The sequence below is a fragment of the Ornithorhynchus anatinus genome, chromosome 7 (assembly GCF_004115215.2).
Source record: "Ornithorhynchus anatinus isolate Pmale09 chromosome 7, mOrnAna1.pri.v4, whole genome shotgun sequence".
In the NCBI taxonomy this organism is placed as follows: Eukaryota; Metazoa; Chordata; class Mammalia; order Monotremata; family Ornithorhynchidae; genus Ornithorhynchus; species Ornithorhynchus anatinus.
Genome location: NC_041734.1, coordinates 41,549,227 through 41,567,921, shown reverse-complemented (window position 1 = coordinate 41,567,921; position 18,695 = coordinate 41,549,227). Strand labels below are relative to the sequence as shown.

The following is an 18,695-nucleotide window of genomic DNA, read 5'->3' as shown; positions in this document are numbered from 1 at the left end:
ATATACAAATCGGTAACAGATAGAGACAGTTCCTGCCCTTAGGCGGGCTTACAGTCTAATCGGGGGAGACGGACAGGCAAGAACAGTAGCAATAAATAGAATCACCCTATCATACCCCGACACACGCTCAGAGCAGAGGCAAATTCCCGGAATGCAGACATAAAATGGTCCCAGCCGGACCTGGCCGCTCATGACTGAGAGGCTCTGGACCTGGATGTTTCCCCTCATGACAATCATCGGGCTGTCTCACCTTAGTCACTGGTTTGAGCTTTACTGAAAAGACCTCATCTAGGCCTCACACACCCACTCCACTGCTTTAGGATTGCTAGTCACTCAGTGTCAACCAGGGCCCTAAGACCACTGGTTTAGAACAGCCTGTCCTTAGACCGCTGATTTAGAAAAGCCTCCCCATCCCCTTCCCCGCTGACCAAACGCCAACATATCACACCGCGGAAACCGGCCTCGGGCTGACACGCTTTCACTGTCAACATATGTTTGGAAGCCAGGGTGGGCGGACTGAAATCTGAATGGGCCAGCTCAGCCACAAACCAAACTCAGGATGTTATGAATTGAGTTCAGTGGCCCGGGCACTTACGTCAACAGCTAATAAATCGATCAGAAGGAAACTGACGTGCACAACAACAACAAGGAAATGATGCCCTGCAACAGATCTAGCGGCTCACGGAGCATATAAAGGGCTCACACAGAGTGGAGATGGTCATTCGCAACCAACTCACCACTTGCCACTCACCGGCCCAACCGTAGCCAGCCACAGACGACATGGCCGCCACCTACTGCCCCGGGCCCTGCCTTCCCATGGATTCTGCCGTCTCCGTCTGCTCGAGCGAGGGCAGTTGCGGGAGCCTCGTCTGCCTGCCCGGTTCTTGCAACGTTTCATCCTACGCCCCGGACAACTGCCGAGAGACCTGCTGCGAACCTCCCTGCTGCGCGCCACCCTGTTGCGAACCCAGCTGCTGCCAGCCCGTTTGCTGCAGCATGGTGTGTTGCCCACCCCCCTGCCGCGTGGCTCTCCTCTGCCGACCGGTTTGCGGCGTGCCCGCCTGCTGCCAGTCGGCCTGTGGTCCCAGCACCTGCCGGTCGGCCTGCACCGGCTCCTGCTCGCCATCTTGTTGCCAACAGTCTTGCGGCCAAGCCTCCTGCTGCCAGTCAGCTGGCTGCCAAGACTCCTGCGGTCAAGACTCTTGCTGCCAAGACCCTTGCTGCCAATCAACTGGCTGTCAAGACTCTTGCTGCCAATCATCTGGCTGCCAAAGCTCTTGTTGCATCCCAGTTTGCTGCAAACCAGTCTGCTGCACTCCAGTATGCTGCAAGCCAGTCTGCTGCACCCCAGTATGCTGCAAGCCAGTCTGCTGCGTGTCCACCCCCTGCCCGAGCGCTTCCTGCGGAGACTCCTGCTGCCAGCCCTCTTGCTGCGCCTCCACCTGCCGCCGGCCCGCTTCCTGCGTATCCCTCCTCTGCCGCCCAGTTTGCAGCCGCCCGGTCTGTTGCGTGCCCGTCTGCTGCAAGCCGGCTAGTTGCGTCCCCGGCTGCTGCGCGCCTGCCCCCTGCCAGCCCTCTTGCTGCCGTGCCGCTTCCTGCGTCTCTGTGATCTGCCGACCCGTCTGCGGCCGACCCGCTTGCTGCGGGGTCTCTTCCGGGCAGAAGTCTTGCTGCTGATAGGAAGTCCCTCAAAGCCAGAGCCGGTCCAAGTGGTGCCCCAGCAAGCTGTTCCCTTTCCGGTCTTTCTCCAAACCGGGGACCAGGATGGGCCCCAGCACAGTGCCCCACGACAGCCAGGCCGAAGCCTACCTGGGCCAGGATCCCTCCCCAGTAAAGTCCGTGGGGCCACTGGCCACAGCTCAAACATCCAGCTCCTGAGTTGGTCTTTCCCTCCATCAGGACCCCATCTTACACTCGTCAACGATCTCTCGTGTCCGTGCCTGGAAAGTTGCTTGGCTGAGTTGTCTCAAAGTCCTGGAACCTGCAAGTTGACCCTAATAAACTCAAGTCAATAGGCTCTAGCAAACCTGGCTTTCAATGGTGCTACTTCTCCGATACTGCTCTGGGCTTACGTGGTTAGGGCAGTTTCTGCCAAGTCCCAACTTGGGGCATCCGGCCCGGGGTGGCCCAGCCTTCTTGGGAGGACCCCGTTCTTCCCAGGACCTCAAAGGAGAGGCCGGATTGGGTTGAGGGCAGGTACCGGGCTGGCCCTCTGGCAGAGTCGACAGTGATATTGGACTGCTCACACCCCAAATCCTCAAAAACACTTCCACTGCCCCCCCCCCCAGTATTTGAAAACACTGAGTTGTGGCGTGGCTCCACTTCCTACAACAAAATGTCCTCGAAACAAAGCACCACCTCGTATTCCCTTCGAACTCAGCCAATCTGCTGGCTGCTTCCCTTACGAAAGGACAAGGCGCTTGTGGACATGAGTCTGCACTTAGGCTCCTGCCGGGTGGGGTGAGTCGGTGGCCCGGGGACGCCCTCGCTTCCGGAAATGCTGTTTTTGGGGCCTGGATACTGTGCTAAAACCAGAATTCTAGTCATGACAGGAGGAACCAGGAGATCTCGGCCCTCAGACACCCGGTCACTTGGATGCCAAGGAAAAGCAACCATCTCTGGAAGAGTGCGCAGCGGAGGGTCTTTTCCAAGAGAAGGCCAAGGGTAGACGGTCACTATGATGACGCTGGCTTGCTAGCCCCGACTTTCTGGCTCTCGTGGCTGAGGATCGAGAACTTGGGGAGGCTCCGGAGTGGGGTCCAAAATGCTCCCCTGCCATTCCAATCAGAGCTGGGACGGGATGAGCCCTGAGAAGGGTACATCCGGGCAGGCAAGTGTCGGGACGCAGGGAAGCGATTTCACTTACTGGGACACCTTCTCCCATCACGGCGCATTGCACCGGGTATCAACGGAGAAGCACGAGACGAGCGGATGTGGATATGTTCAACGCAAACCCCACCCCACATGGACCCACGGTTTTCCTTATGAAGTGACCCCTAAGGCTTCTTTCCAGGCTTCTTCAAGGTCAGGCTCCCAGAACACCGGATCAACCAATCAATCTATGCTGTCTACTGAGAGCTTACTACGTGCAGACTCTTGTTAATAACGTTGGTACTTGTTAAGCCCTTACTATGTGCAGAGCACTGTTCTAAGCGCTGGGGGAGATACAGGGGAATCAGATTGTCCCGCATGAGGCTCACAGTCTGAATCCCCATTTTACGGACGAGGGAACTGAGGCACAGAGAAGTGAAGTGACTCGCCCACAGTCACACAGCTGATGAGTGGCAGAGCTGGGATTTGAACCCTGACCTCTGACTCCAAAGCCCGGGCTCTTTCCACTGAGCTACGCTGCTTCCCATCTCGTTCTTAGCGCTTGGAAGGGTACAAGAGAACAAGTTGACAAGTTCCCTGCTCAGTGCGAGCTGACAGTCGAGAGGATGATTCCAAAAGGGTTTGGGCTCAGTTCAACAGGGCCTCATATAGGTAGGCACGCCCATCCCATTGCTTTAGGATTACCAGTAACCCAACGCCAAACAGGATCCTAGGACCGGTGATTTAGAATGGCCTTTCCATCCCCACCCCGCCAATCGAATGGCAGCCCATCACACAGCTGAAACCAGCCCGGGGCTAACACACTTGCACCATCAATTTATGTCGGGGGTCCAGGAGAGCAGACTGGGAACTGGATAGGCCACGTCAGCCTCAAACGTAGCTAAGGATGTTGTGGCTTTTGTCCAATTTCACAGGCAGGTACACTCACCACTAATAAATTCGTTTGTTTTTTTTAAAAAAATCAAAAATAGTATCGATTCAGTGTTGACTCTGTGCCAGGCACTGTTCGAAGCGCTGGGGTAGATACAAGCTAATCAGGTTGGACACGGTCCACGTCTCACCGGGGGCTCACAGCCTTAGTCCCCGTTTTACGGACGATGCAACCATGGCACAAAGGAGCTAAGTGACCTGCTCAAGGACTCAAAGCAGACAAGGGGCAGAACTGGGATTAGAACCCAGGTCCTCTGACTCCCAGGCCCATGCTCTTTCGAATAGGCCACGCTGCTTTTCTTAATTATTCAGAAGGAAGCTGAGGTGCGCAACAACAACAGGGAAATGATGCCCTGCAACGAATCCAGGGGGCCATGGAGTATATAAAAGGGACACACAGAGTGGACATGGTCATTCGCGTCCAACTCATCACTTGTCACCAACCCAGACCGACCATATCGAGCCACTGACGACATGGCCGCCACCTACTGCCCCGGGCCCTGCGTTCCCATGGATTCTGCCTTCTCCGTCTGCTCGAGCGAGGGCAGTTGCGGGAGCCTCGTCTGCCTGCCCGGTTCTTGCAACGTTTCATCCTACGCCCTGGACAACTGCCAAGAGACCTGCTGCGAACCCCCCTGCTGCGCGCCATCTTGTTGCGTACCCAGCTGCCGCCAGCCCGCTTGCTGCAGCGCGGCGTGCTGCCCACCCCCCTGCCGCGTGGCCCTCCTCTGCCGACCGGTGTGCGGCGTGCCCGCCTGCTGCCGGTCGGCCTGTGGTCCCAGCACCTGCCGGTCGGCCTGCACCGGCTCCTGCTCGCCATCTTGCTGCCAACAGTCTCGCGGCCAAGACTCTTGCTGCCAGTCAACTGGCTGTGAAGATTCTTGCTGCCAATCGTCTGGCTGCCAAAGCTATTGCTGCGTCCCAGTCTGTTGCAAACCAGTCTGCTGCGTCCCCGTAGGCCGCGAGCCAGTCTGCTGCGTGTCCTCCCCCTGCCCGAGCGCCTCCTGCGGAGACCCTTGCTGCCGGCCCTCTTGCTGCGTCTCCACCTGCCGCCGGCCCGCTTCCTGCGTATCCCTCCTCTGCCGCCCCGTTTGCAGCCACCCGGTCTGTTGCGTGCCCGTCTGCTGCAAGCCGGCCTGCTGAGACTCCAGCTGCTGCGCGCCTGCCCCCCGCCAGCCCTCTCGTTGCCGATCGGCCTCCTGCGTCTCTACGATCTGCCGACCCATCTGCGGCCGGCCCGCCTGCTGCGGGGTCACTTCCGGCCAGAGGTCCTGCTGCTGAGAGGGAGGCCCGCGAAGGCAGAGCCGGCCTCCACTGGCCAAGATCGTCTCCCGGCAAGCCGCTCCCTTCAAGGCTCTTTCCATACCCCTGAACGGGACGAGCCCCAGCCTACAGCCTCACGGGAACTGGGCCAAAGCCCACCCGGGCCACTCGGGAAGTCAGTCCATCTCCCGGGCCTCGCGTCCCTTACCACGGCCTAGACGCTCGGCTCCCGAAGCGGTCTTCCGCACACCGGGACCTCACCTCACCTCGCAAAAAATCTCTTGTTTCTGTATCTGGGAAGTCGCTTGGCTGAGTTGTCTCTCAAACCAGGAACCAACTGGGTGACTCTAATAAACTAAGTTGGCTGGCTTTCGGTGCTCATGCTGCTCTCTCACTACTTTGGGCTCCCAGGGCGAAGGCAACCTCAGTGGATTTCCAACCGGAGGGACCAGGTATCCTTGGTGAGGATCAAATATTGGCTGTCCAGGATCCTGGAGAACAGACAGGTTCAGCTGGAGATACTTGAAGCCTTTGGTCCCACCCACCACGCAGGGCCGCCATAATCAGAATCTTAAGGGCAGAAAGCCTCCATCCCGAGCCATCCGGTCACTTTGATGCTCAAGGATGAAAAGGAACTAGGGGTGTAGAGCGTGGAGGGAACCGGCCCCTACCGGATGGCAGAGACGCATGAAATGCCAAAGACACTCGCCTGTTTAGCTGTCACCCTGGTGAGACCCACTTTCCAGTCCCTCGTAGGTTGCCCTGGGAGGCCGGTTGAAGACCCAGAGGTTTGGGCACGGAATCCCCGCCAGGGTCTCGAACTCTTCCTCCCCACTCCAGTCCGGGTCAGAGTAAGGGGACTCCCAAGACGGGTCCATCTGGGCAGCCTCAAGGAAGAACCTCCACTCACGGCGCCACTATCCCCCAGTCCAGCACTTTCAACTGGGCCATCAGTCAATCATATTCACTGAGCGCTTACTGTGTCCCGTGCACTGTACTAAGCGCTTGAGCGCTTGAGAAAATACAGCATAACAGAGGGGGGGAGATATGGTCCTAAGAAGCATAGACCAAACCAAGGTGGAGAACTTGAATCGTCGCCCCACCCTCTCAGAGACCTATTCGTTCATTCGTATTTATTGAGCACTTACTGTGTGCAGAGCACTGTACTAAGCGCTTGGAAAGTACAACTCGGAAACAGATAGAGACAATCCCTACCCAACGGCGGACTCACAGTCTAGAAGGGGGAGACAGACAACAGAACAAAACCCGCGGGCTAGTCCTGCGGTTGCCACGTAGGCTTCAATCCGGGCTTCTTCTCGGCAGGCCTCCCAAAACACCATTTAGCGATCATACCAGCGCACGTCTCTCGTTGTTCAAAAACCCCCACGTGACACCCTTCATCGCAGAGTGTCCGTCGGACGGATTCCCCCGCCAGGATCCTATTGAACCACCCACGCACCCCTAGATTGGAGGCAAATCCTTAGAATGCTTAGAGGAAGCATCACCGGTCCCGACTGCCCACTGCTAGGGTTAGGGACTCCTGGGGTATTTTCCCAAGAACTCCCAGAGCCAGCCCCCCGCGTTGGCTGGAATGATAATAGAAAGGTTTGGGCCAAAGTAACAGGACCACACATAGGCATAGAAACCACTCCTTAGGCCACCGTCGTAGGATTGCTTGTCACCCCTCGCAGAACAGCGTCCCGGGAACCCTGTTTCGGGGTGGCAACTCGAAACTCAGTGGCTCGCCTGAAGGTCCCACGGCCGAAGTCTGCCGGGGGCTGTGGCTCTTTGGCCGTCAATTTACGTTTGGGGTTGAATGGGGCAGGCAGGAGTCTGCAGGGGTTGTGGCAGTCAGAAACTAAACTAAGGATGTTATAGGTTGAACACCATTTTACCCGTACCTAAATTCACTGCTCAGGATCTTTTCAGAAGGAGGTTGACCTGCACGGCAACAAAGAAAAGATGTCCCGCCACAAATCAGGCTGGTCGCGATGGAGATCAAAGCCTCGTACAGTGGGGTGATGGTCACTCTCACTCATCTTTCGTCACCGATACCACCGCCGCACGCCACTGACAGCACGCTCTCCCGGGCCCTGCGTTCCCACGGCCTCCGCCTCGGCCACCTCCATCCGCTCGGGCGAGGGCAGTCGCGGGAGCCTCGTCTGCCTGCCCGGTTCTTGCGGTGATTCGTCCTGCCACCTGGATGAGTGCCGGGAGACCTGCTGCGAACCTCCCTGCTGGGCACCATCCTGTTGAGTTACCCAGCCGCTGCCAGCCCGCGGGCCCGACATGCTGCAGCCCCGCATGGCTCCCCTCTGCCAACCAGTTTGCGGCATGTCCACCAGCTGTCAGTCATCTGGCAGCTCCAGGACCCGCCAGCTGGGCGGCACCAACTCCTGCTTGCCATCTTGCTGCCAACTGTCTTGCTGCCAAGACTCTTGCTGCCAATCAGCTGGCTGCCGGGACTCTTGCAGCCAGTCGGCTCCCCGCCAAGACCCTCGCTGCCGATTATCTGGCTGCCAATATCCTTCCCGGGTACCCGTTTGCTGGAAGCCAGTCTACCTGACCGCACCCTGCCAAAGTGCCTCCGCGGAGACTCTTGCTGCCAGCCCTCTCGCTGCGTCTCCACCCGCTTCCCCCCCCCCCTCCCCCCCGCTTCCTGCGTATCCCTCCTCTGCCATCCGGTTTGTAGCCAACCAGCGTGTTGCGTGCCTGTCTGCAAGGCGGCTTGCTGCACCTCCGGCTGTTCTGCGCCTACTTCCCGCCAGTCCACTTGCTTCCGGTCCTCTTCCCGCGTCTCTGTGATCTGCCGAACCATCCGCAGCCAGCTCACGTAGACGGGGACAACCTCCACCGCCCCCGGTTGTTCTTCAGATATCTGCTTCCCTTCCTGCCCTTTCCACACCAGTGACCAGGACGGACTCCGGCACCGTGCCCCACGATAGCCGGGCCGAAAGCAACCAGGCCACGCAGAAGGCCGGTCTGACACCCCCAACCTCTCTCCCTGCGAAGTCCACGGGGCCCGTAAATGCAGCTTAAGCTCTCAGCTCCTCAAAGGGTCCTTCCACACACCGGGACCCCGCCTAACGCACGCAAAGGATATCGTACATCTGCATCTGGAAAGTTGCCTGGCTGAGTTGTCTCACAGTCCAGAAAGTGCTGCCCGCGAGCCCCACGTGGGACAATCCGATCACCTTGTATCCCCCCGGCACTTAGAACATAGTAAGTGCTTAACAAACGCCATCATCATCATCATCATTATTATTATTATTAAATAAACTCACGTCAGCTGGCTTCTACCGAATCCGGCTCTCAGTGCTGCTGCTGCTGCTGCTGTCGCTGCTCTGGGTTCACGAGGTTAGGTCTCAACCGAGTCTAAAACTGGGGCACCTGGTTTTCGCAAGAACCGGATGGTGGCCGCCCTCAACCCCGGAGGAGAGGCCGGTTGGCGTGGAGGGATGGGAAGGACCCCGGCCCACGCCCCGGCAGGGCTTGTGGTGACACGGGCCTGCTCCCATTCCAGTTCCCGAGGAGACATTCCCACTCGGATGTGGGAGGCAGCTGATTGAGTGCTTTAAAACTAATAGTAATAGTTTGATGTGGAGGTAGATGGGCAACCAGTTCTTAAGTGGGGAGATGTGGATTGAACCGTTTTGTAAGAAAAATCATCTGGGCTGCAGAGTGAAGTATGGATTGCAGTGGGGAGAGACAGGAGGCAGGGAGGTCAGCAAGGAGGCAGACGCGGTAGTCAAGGAGGATTAAGAGCCTGGGCTTCGGAGTCAGAGGTCACGGGTTCGGCTCCCGGCTCTGCCGCTTCTCAGCTCTGTGACCGTGGGCAAGTCACTTCACTTCTCTGTGCCTCAGTTACCTCATCTGGAAAATGGGGATTAACTGTGAGCCTCACGCGGGACCACCCGATTACCCTGTATCTACCCCAGCGCTCAGAACAGCGCTCTGCACGTAGTAAGCGCTTAACAAATACAGATACCAACATTACTGCAAGTGCTTGGGTCAGCAGAATAGCGGTTTAGATGGAGAGGAAAGGGTGGGTTTTAGTGATGTCACGAAGGTAGAAAAGCAAGCGATTCTAGAGGTGTGGACAGCAGACAGTCAGGGACAGTGGGAAGCCCAAAGAATGCCCAACGGCCTTGCCAGGTTAATACCAGGGCATGGCTCTCAACGACTGGTAAATTCCACAGCACCCACCGTGGACTGGTGTCTGCTGGATAGAACTCTAATAATGTTGGTATTTGTTGAGCGCTTACAATGTGCAGAGCACTGTTCTAAGCGCTGGGGGAGACACAGGGGAATCAGGTCGTCCCACGTGAGGCTCACGGTCTTAATCCCCATTTTCCAGATGAGGGAACTGAGGCCCAGAGAAGTGAAGTGACTTGCCCACGGTCACACAGCTGCCGAGCGGCAGATCCTCTGCTGCCAGGGCCCTATTCTAATAATAATAATAGCGTTGGTATTTGTTAAGCGCTTACTATGTGCCGAGCACTGTTCTAAGCGCTGGGGTAGACATAGGGGAATCAGGTTGTCCCACGTGGGGCTCACAGTCTTAATCCCCATTTTACAGATGAGGGAACTGAGGCACAGAGAAGTTAAGTGACTTGCCCACAGTCACACAGCCAAGTGGCAGAGCTGGGATTCGAACTCATGAGCCCTGACTCCAAAGCCCATGCTCTTTCCACTGAGCCACGCTGCTATTCTACCACCCACACACCCTGAGGGCAGAAGCCAGTCACCGAAATGCGGGAAGAGATGTTGCCTGCTGGTCCCGTCTGGCCACGGTTGGGGGTCTAGGGACTCCTAGAGGATTTTCCTGCCGACTCAGTCACAGGACTGCCTCAACCCATTCACCGGACGATGCCAAAAGTGTCCGGACCAAATTGAACAGGGACACATATAGGCATGACTAGCTCTCCACCGGCCACTGTCGTAGGATCTCTAGTCACCCACAGTGGAACAGGATCCCGGGGTCACTGGCTTGGGACTACCTCTCCGACCCCATCCTTACCTGGTCAGTCACATGTCTGAGGGGCCTAAAGCTGAAGCCCTCCCGGGACTGACAAACGTTCACCACTGACTTATTTTGGGGGGGGGGGGGGAAACAGGGGTGACGAGCAGTCGCGATGGGCTGTGTCAGCCACGAACCAAACTGAGGATGTTATGACTCGAACCCATTTCACCAGTACCTAAATCCATCACTAATGAGACGTTGAGAAGGAAGTTGACCGGCACGACGACGACAAGGAAATGATGCCCTGCCACGAATCGGGCCAGACACGGTGGATATAAAAGCCCGGCACGGTGGAGAGACGGTCATTCTCACCTCACTCATCCCTTGTCACCGATCCAACCGCGTCCAGCCACTGACGACATGGCCGCCACCTGCTGCCCCGGGCCCTGCGTTCCCATGGATTCTGCCGTCTCCGTCTGCTCGAGCGAGGGCAGTTGCGGGAACCTCGTCTGCCTGCCGAGCTCTTGCAACATTTCTTCGTATCCCCCGGACAACTGCCAAGAGACCTGCTGCGAACCCCCCTGCTGCGCGCCATCCTGTTGTGAACCCAGCTGCTGCCAGCCCGCTTGCTGCAGCGCGGCGTGTTGCCCACCCCCCTGCCGCGTGGCCCTCCTCTGCCGGCCGGTCTGCGGCGTGCCCGCCGGCTGCCGGTCGGCCTGCACCGGCTCCTGCTCGCCGTCTTGTTGCCAACAGTCTTGCGGCCAAGACTCCTGCTGCCGATCAGCTGGCTGTCAAGACTCTTGCTGCCAAGACCCTTGCTGCCAATCCGCTGGCTGTCAAGATTCTTGCTGGCAGTCATCTGGCTGCCAAAGCTCTTGCTGCATCCCCGTTTGCTGCGAGCCAGTCTGCTGCGTCCCCGTAGGCTGCGAGCCAGTCTGCTGCGTGTCCACGCCCTGCCCGAGCGCCTCCTGCGGAGACTCCTGTTGCCGGCCCTCTTGCTGCGTCTCCACCTGCCGCCGGCCCGCTTCCTGCGTATCCCTCCTCTGCCGCCCAGTTTGCAGCCGCCCGGTCTGTTGCGTGCCCGTCTGCTGCAAGCCGGCCTGCTGCGACTCCAGTTGCTGCGCGCCTGCCCCCTGCCAGCCCTCTCGCTGCCCATCGGCCTCCTGCGTCTCTATGATCTGCCGACCCATCTGCGGCCGGCCCGCCTGCTGCGGGGTCACTTCTGGCCAGAAATCTTGCTGCTGATAGGGAGCTCCACCGAGCCAAAGCGGCCTCCGCTATCCCAGAGAGCTGCTCGCCTTCCAGCCCCTTTCCTCAACAGTGACGAGGATGAACCCCATCATGCTTATCTGAAAGAGCCAGGCCAATGTTTTCCAAAATCCACATGATCCCAGTCCTGCGCTCCTGGCCCCGAGCCCTGGAAAAGTCTGCAAGAACCCTGGCTGCCGCCAAAACACTCGGCTCCTGCAGGTGTTCTTCCGGACACCGGGACCCCGCCGCACACTCGCAAAAGATCTCTCGTGCCCGTGTCTGGGAAGTTGCTTGACCGAGTTGTCTCACAGTCCAGGAACCTCCAGGGTGACTCTAATAAATTAAGTCAGCTGGCTCCTACCCAACCTGGCTCTCGGTGCTCGCTGCTTCTCCGTCACTACTCCGGACGCTCGCGGGGTCAGGGCGGCCTCAGACGAGTCCCTACCAGAAGCGTCGGGCCTGGGTTAGCCCGGCCTCCTTGGGGAGGACCAGTTGTTGGCTGCCCAGGACCCGGAAGGAGAGGTTGGGTTGTACTGTACACTGAAGCCCTCGGGCCTACAATGGATCAAAGCTTAGAGTGATCTCGGACTGCTCACACTCTGGCTCTCCAGGAGATACTCCCACTGCCCCCATCCAGCGCCAGATCTCACTGGCTTGGTGGTGCCCATAACAAAAAGGTTCCCACATAACGACAAACCCCTTTGTGTTTCCCAGGAACTCAGGTAGGCTTCTGGCTAATGGATATATTTTGAACGTGACTCCACACGGCCATATTACACTTCTGCCTGCTGGGCCTGCTTAGTGCTCATGGGACCTGGGGGCTTCGGATGATAACCGGAATCCTCCTCGGGACCAAAGGCCAGGGATCCTCCACCCTCAGCCACCTGGGCTCTTTGATTCCTAAAAAGCGAAGTGGCCTCGGGGAGGCAGGCGGTGGAGCGGCCAGGGATTTGGGAATGGTGGGAACCAAGGGAATGCAAAGAGCATGACCAGGTTACGGTAGTCACTCAGTGTGGCTCCCTTGCCAGCCCTTGACTGGTTAATTCTGGCCCGTGGGAGACACAGACGCAATGGCAGAAACTGCACGCCAGGGTCTGGAACTCCCCGTTGCTGTCCCAGTTGGGTCCAGAGCAAGAGGAGCCCTGAGACCAGAACTTCCGGGAAGCCACAGGTGGGGACCACAGGGAAGATGATTGATTTGGGGGCTATGGGACCTTCCCCAATCATAGCATGCTCTTGTCTTGTCTTATGCTGCCTAGTCTTCGCCGACCCATAGCGACGCCATGGATACATCACCCCCAGAATGCTCCACCTCCCTCTGCAATCGCTCTGGTAGTTTATCCAGAGAATTTTCTTGGTAAAAACCCACAAGTGGTTTACCAATGCCTTCTTCCACGCAGTAAGTTTGAATCTTGGCCCTCTGCCAGACACCAAACGGAGAAGCAAAGGACAAGCCAAACCGAAGGCCTTCGGTGGACATCCCACCCACTCAGGGATCTGACTCTTTACCCTCGCGGAGGCTTCTAAGGCTTCTATCTAGTTGGGTTCTTGGTCCCAAAACATCCCTTTGCGATCTTGCCGGAGAATGATTCTCAATGGATACGTGGATGACTCCCCAGTCTTTATCTCCAACACGGACTTCTCCTCCTCCCTGTAATATCGTATTTCCTCCTGCCTTCAGGACATCGCTACCCGAGTGGCCCACCATCACCTCAGAGTCAACATAGCGAAAACTGAACTCCTTATCTTCCCTTCCCTTCAATTTTCCCATCGCTGCTTTCATCAGCACTATTTTCCCTGCCTCTCAAGTTCACAACCTTAACTCACCTCTCTCCTTCAATTTTCACAGTTACCAAATCCTGTCAGGGCTATCTTCACACCATCTCCAGAATCTGCCCCTTCCACTCCATCCAAACTGCTACTATATCATAGTGGTCCAAACACTTGTCATAGCCCATCTTGATGACTGCATCAGTCTCCTCACTGATTTTCCTTCCTCTAGTCTTTCCCCTCTCCAGTGCATTCTTCATTCTGTTGCCCAGATCATTTTTCTAAGAAATCATCTGCTGTCGTCTCCCCACCTGTCAAAAGCACCTTATATTTCCCCATCCATCTCCCTTTCAGTGCCTCACCTGCAACTTTAAGGGCACCCAACTAGGTCTGTCTCTCTTCTCTCACTACAGCACAGCCCGAAGATGGATTCGTCGGTTCGATTTACTTTGCCTCACTCTCTCTGTCTTGCCATCCTCCTCTCGCTCATGCCCTCCCTCCCACCTTGAACTCTCAATGGCTTCATAACCGGCAGACCACCACTTTCCTGATCTTAAAATTCCTACTTAAATCCCATCTTGCCAGGGAAGCTCCCCTGACTAATCTCTCATTCATTCATGCATGCAGTCAATCAGTCATATTTATTGAGGACTTACTATATGTAGAGCATTGCATTACGCGCTTGGGAGAGCGCAATACAAAAATAAATAAGCAATTTTCTGTGCACAATGAGCTTACAATTTAGAGGGGGAGACAGACAATTCATATAAATATATTACCGATGTGTACATAAGTGCCGTGGGGCTGGGAGAGAGGATGAATAAATGAAGCAAGTCAGGGCAATGCAGAAGGCAGTGGGAGAAGAGGAAAGGGAGGCTTAGTCAGGGAAGGCCTCTTGGAGGAGATGTGCCTTTGAAGCAGCAGGGGAGTAATCTGTCATCTCTGAGGAGGGAAGGTGTTCCAGGAAAGAGGGAGGACGTGGGCGAGGGGTCGGCAGCAAGATAGATGAGATGGAGGTACAGTGAGAAGGTTAGCGTCTCACTGTGGTCCTTCCCTCTTTTATCACCTATACACCTTAGTTTGCGCCATCTAAACACTTAGGAGCTGATCTTCATCCCTCACAGTACTTACATACCTATCCTTATAATCATATACCTTCACTACCATCTCCCCCGATAGAGTGTAAGTTCTTTGAGGTGATGGTATCTGTTTATTCATTAAATCGTATTTATCGAGCACTTACTGTGTGCAGAGCACTGTACTAAGCGCTTGGAAAGTACAATTCAGCAATAAAGACAATCCCTGCCCACAATGGGCTTACAGTCTGGGGGCGGGGGCGATAGTAACTCTAGGATTTGCTAAGCACTTAGTATGTGCCAGGCACTATACTAAGCACTGGGGTGGACACAAGCTCATCAGGTTGGACACAGTCCCTGTCCCACATAGGGCTCACAGTCTCTATCCCCATTTTACAGAGGAGAGAACTGAGGCCCAGAGAAGTGAAGTGACTCGCCGAGGCCACAGGGCGGACAAGTGGCGGAGCCCAGATTAGAACCCATGACCTTCTGACTCCCAGGCTTTGGAGTCAGAGGTCATGAGTTCGAATCCCAGCTCCGCCACTTGTCAGCTGTGGGACTGTGGGCAAGTCACTTCACTTCTCGGGGCCTCAGTTACCTCCTCTGTAAAATGGGGATGAAGACTGTGAGCCCCACGTGGGACAACCTGATTCCCCTGTGTCTACCCCAGTGCTTAGAACAGTGCTCGGCACATAGTAAGCGCTTAACAAATACCAACGTTATTATTATTATTATTACTATCTACTACACCATGCTGACTTCCCTATACTGGAACGTTTTTGCCATTCTCCCTCAAGTATTCTCCCTCAAGTGCTTAGTATAGTGCGCTACATAAAATAAGCACTCGATAAATAGCTTAGACTGACTGTTAGGATCCCATTCCACCACAGACACACTGTGAGGCCAGAGGCAAAGCGACAGAGCAGTGGATAGAGCGTGGGCCCGGGAAGTAACAAGGACCTGGGTTCTAATTCTAACTCTGCCACATGTCTGCCGGGCGACCTTAAGAAAGTCACTTCGATTCTCTGGACCTCAGTTATCCGTAAAATGGGGGATTAAGACTGTGTGCCCCATGTGGGACAGGGACTGCGACCAATCTGATTCATCTGTACCTACCCCAGCATTTAGTACGTAACAAGTATCGTAATTATTATCATCGCCATCATATTCCCTGCGGGCCCCAGTTGCAGGGTTGGGTACGCCCGCAGATCATCCTGCCTGCCCTAAGGGAACTATCCGTCTCTCCTGAGTGTTTACAGGAGAGCTGTTGTCCGAGCAAACGAGGACACACAAACACGTGCGGACATCCTCCTCCTCCCCGCCCCCACCCCCCTGAGCCTGCAGAAACCATTCCCGTAGGTTCCCTAATCACCCGTCGAGGAAGATGACCCCGGGATCACTTTTAGGACGACTGGCAGGGGGTTCAAGCAGCAGCCTGAAAGAACTGCATCTGTCAAAAAAACAGACTAAGGATGCTTTGAGGTAAGCGCCATTTCACCAGCATCTAAATCTACAGCTAATGAGCTGTTCCAAAGGAAGTGGACCTGTACAACAAAAACAAGGAAAAGATGCCCTTGAGACAGCCAGGGTGGCTATAAAAGCCCCGCAGCAGGGAGGAGACGGTCAGTCTCATCCAGCTCACCACTGGTCACCAACGAACCCAACCGTAGCCAGCCACTGACGACATGGCCGCCACCTACTGCCCCGGGCCCTGCGTTCCCATGGATTCTGCCGTCTCCGTCTGCTCGAGCGAGGGCAGTTGCGGGAGCCTCGTCTGCCTGCCCGGTTCTTGCAACGTTTCATCCTACGCCCTGGACAACTGCCAAGAGACCTGCTGCGAACCTCCCTGCTGCGCGCCTCCCTGTTGCGTACCCAGCTGCCGCCAGCCCGCTTGCTGCAGCGCGGCGTGCTGCCCACCCCCCTGCCGCGTGGCCCTCCTCTGCCGACCGGTCTGCGGCGTGCCCGCCGGCTGCCCGTCGGCCTGCACCGGCTCCTGCTCGCCGTCTTGTTGCCGACAGTCTTGCGGCCAAGACTCCTGCTGCCGATCAGCCGGCTGTCAAGATTCCTGCTGCCAAGATCCTTGCTGCCAAGACCCTTGCTGCCAATCCGCTGGCTGTCAAGATTCTTGCTGGCAGTCATCTGGCTGCCAAAGCTCTTGCTGCATCCCCGTTTGCTGCGAGCCAGTCTGCTGCGTGTCCACCCCCTGCCCGAGCGCCTCCTGCGGAGACCCTTGCTGCCGGCCCTCTTGCTGCGTCTCCACCTGCCGCCGGCCCGCTTCTTGCGTATCGCTCCTCTGCCGCCCAGTTTGCAGCCGCCCGGTCTGTTGCGTGCCCGTCTGCTGCAAGCCGGCCTGCTGCGACTCCAGCTGCTGCGCGCCTGCCCCCCGCCAGCCCTCTCGTTGCCGATCGGCCTCCTGCGTCTCTATGATCTGCCGACCCATCTGCGGCCGGCCCGCCTGCTGCGGGGTCACTTCCGGCCAGGGGTCCTGCTGCTGAGAGGGAGGCCCGTGAAGCCAGAGCCGGCCTCCAGATCCCCTTCTGGTCCCCCAGCTCTCCTTCCAGCCACTTTCCACACCTGTGACCAGGACGGAAGCCGGCACGGTGCCCCACGACAGCCGGGACCACACGCACCTACTCAGGTGGCCAGCCCAGCCCGACTGGCCTAGTCGACGGGGCCCTTGGCTTTGGCTCCCACACTTGGCTCCTGCACCGGGTCTTCCACACCATGGTCCTGACTTAAATTCCCAAAGGATCTCTCCTGTCCGCGTCCGCCAAGTTCCTTGGCTGAGTTGTCTCACGGGCCAGACCCTCCGGAGTGACTAATAAACTCATCTCAGCTGGCTCCTACCCAACCTGGCTCACCGTGTTGCCTCTGCTCCGTCAGTATCGCGGGCATATAGGGTTAGGGTGGCCTCTGCCGAGTTCCAACTGGGGCACCCGGCCGGGGATGGTCTGCCTTCTGAGATTGGCTGTCCGGGATCCCAGGGTAGAGGTTGGTCTGGCCCGAGGCACAGGGAATCAGCCAGGCCTGCGGTGACCTTGGAATGCGCACATCCCATCTCCTCTCGGGCTAGAGGTGAAGCTCTAGCGACGACGACAGTGTTCACACAACAGAAAATCACCTTTTGCCTTTGTCCGCCTAAAATCCCCCGAGCCAAAATCACGTGCCCTCGGACTTGCCTCCCCACCAACAGAGCGGGCACCTGGGAGCTGGAGGGTGGTGATCCAGGGACTCCCTCCCTCGGGGCACCGTTCTTTCTGGACCCGGGCTCCAAGCAATAACCGGAATCCCGCTCAGGCAGGACAAGAGGCCAAGGACACGACACCTGGTTGCTTTGAGGCCAAGGAAAGGAAATGGCACTGGAGACACAGGCGGTGGAGGGGCCAGAATCTTTCGGACAGCAGGATCTCAGTGAATTTCTTCCTAAGAGCCTCAGCGATGGCCACTCTGCCGATGCCCTATTCTACTCCATTGACTGGTTGCCATGTCAGGCTCCCAAGGGACCCGGGGCAGGTAGAAGCTCCCTGCCAGGGCTTTTAACTCTCCTTTTCTGCCCCAGTCAAGGCCAGAACAACATGGGCCAGAGGGCTGTGCGTCCAAGGAGGCATAGACAGGGATGCGAGGAAGAAGCTTGGCCTGTTGGGACATTTTTCCCATCGCGGGCACTTTCCACCAGACACTGATGGAGGAGCACAGGAAACACCAAGGTGGAAACCTTGAAAAGACATCCCACCACCTTCTCAGGGCCCTGCAGATTTACTCTCACGGTGGCCCCTAAGGTTTCTAGCCAGGTGTCTGGTCCAGCCTTCCGAAACTCCCCTGGACATTCACTCTAGCTTGTTGTGGGCAGGGAACGGGTCAACTCCGTCACGGTGTACTCTCCCAAGCATTTAGAACAATGCTCTGCACACGGTAAGCACTCAGTAAATTCCACTGGTGTGCAAATGGCACAGGAGCCTCCCCCACTGCTAGCTGCCGGATATAGACCCTTCCCACCAGGATTCCATTTGACCACCTCCACACCCGGATGGCAGAGACTAAGCCCCAGGGCTTGAATAAGATATCCCCTGCTGGTCCCGACTGGCCTTAGATAAGATGGGAAGCAGCGTGGCTCAGTGGAAAGGGCCTGGGCTTCGGAGTCTGAGGTCGTGGGTTCGGCTCCCGGCTCGGCCACTCGTCAGCTGACTGCGGGCGACTCACTTCACTTCTCTGTGCCTCAGTGACCTCATCGGGAAAATGGGGATTAACTGTGAGCCCCACGTGGGACGACCTGATTATCCTGTACCTCCCCCAGCGCTTAGAACAGTGCTCTGCACAGAGTAAGCGCTTAACAAATACCGACATTATCATTATTATCATAAGACGGTCAGACACCCAAGGGCTCTGTCCGCTAGCCCAGCCATCGGGCCGGCTCTCTCCCTTTCCTGACCATTTTAGAAGGAGTTGGGCTCATCCAATCTAGAGCTCTCACAGATGCACACCCAACTCCTTTGATGTTTTGGGGAGTCAGCCCTAAAACCCAACCAAAATAGGCCCTGGAGTCACTTTAGGAGGATTCCACCCCAAACTAGCCCGGACTGGGTTCTAAATCCCTCCAGCTCCTCCCCACA

The 18,695-nt window shown here is 56.9% G+C and overlaps 3 protein-coding genes across 3 annotated transcripts; all 3 read left to right on the top strand.

Moving 5' to 3' along the window:
• Positions 1-780: 780 nt before the first annotated feature.
• On the top strand, positions 781-1,677 carry LOC100083708 (keratin-associated protein 10-7-like). Its single transcript, XM_016227566.2, has one exon. The coding sequence runs from the start codon at positions 781-783 to the stop codon at positions 1,675-1,677; it is 897 nt and encodes a 298-aa protein (XP_016083052.2).
• A 2,559-nt stretch (positions 1,678-4,236) lies between these two features.
• On the top strand, positions 4,237-11,376 carry LOC103164677 (keratin-associated protein 10-7-like). Its single transcript, XM_007669833.3, is given in 4 exon segments — positions 4,237-5,030; positions 7,371-7,560; positions 7,900-8,005; positions 10,398-11,376. Coding segments are annotated over 4 exon segments (1,926 nt in total). The 3' UTR covers positions 11,234-11,376.
• Positions 11,377-15,770: 4,394 nt separating this feature from the next.
• Positions 15,771-16,580, top strand: LOC100681893 (keratin-associated protein 10-2-like). Its single transcript, XM_003428484.2, has one exon. The coding sequence runs from the start codon at positions 15,771-15,773 to the stop codon at positions 16,578-16,580; it is 810 nt and encodes a 269-aa protein (XP_003428532.2).
• Positions 16,581-18,695: the final 2,115 nt, after the last annotated feature.

Excerpts from the sequence above, each read along its gene's own strand:
- LOC100681893 (XM_003428484.2), top strand. The coding sequence starts at position 15,771 with ATGGCCGCCACCTACTGCCCCGGGCCCTGCGTTCCCATGGATTCTGCC.
- LOC100083708 (XM_016227566.2), top strand. The coding sequence starts at position 781 with ATGGCCGCCACCTACTGCCCCGGGCCCTGCCTTCCCATGGATTCTGCC.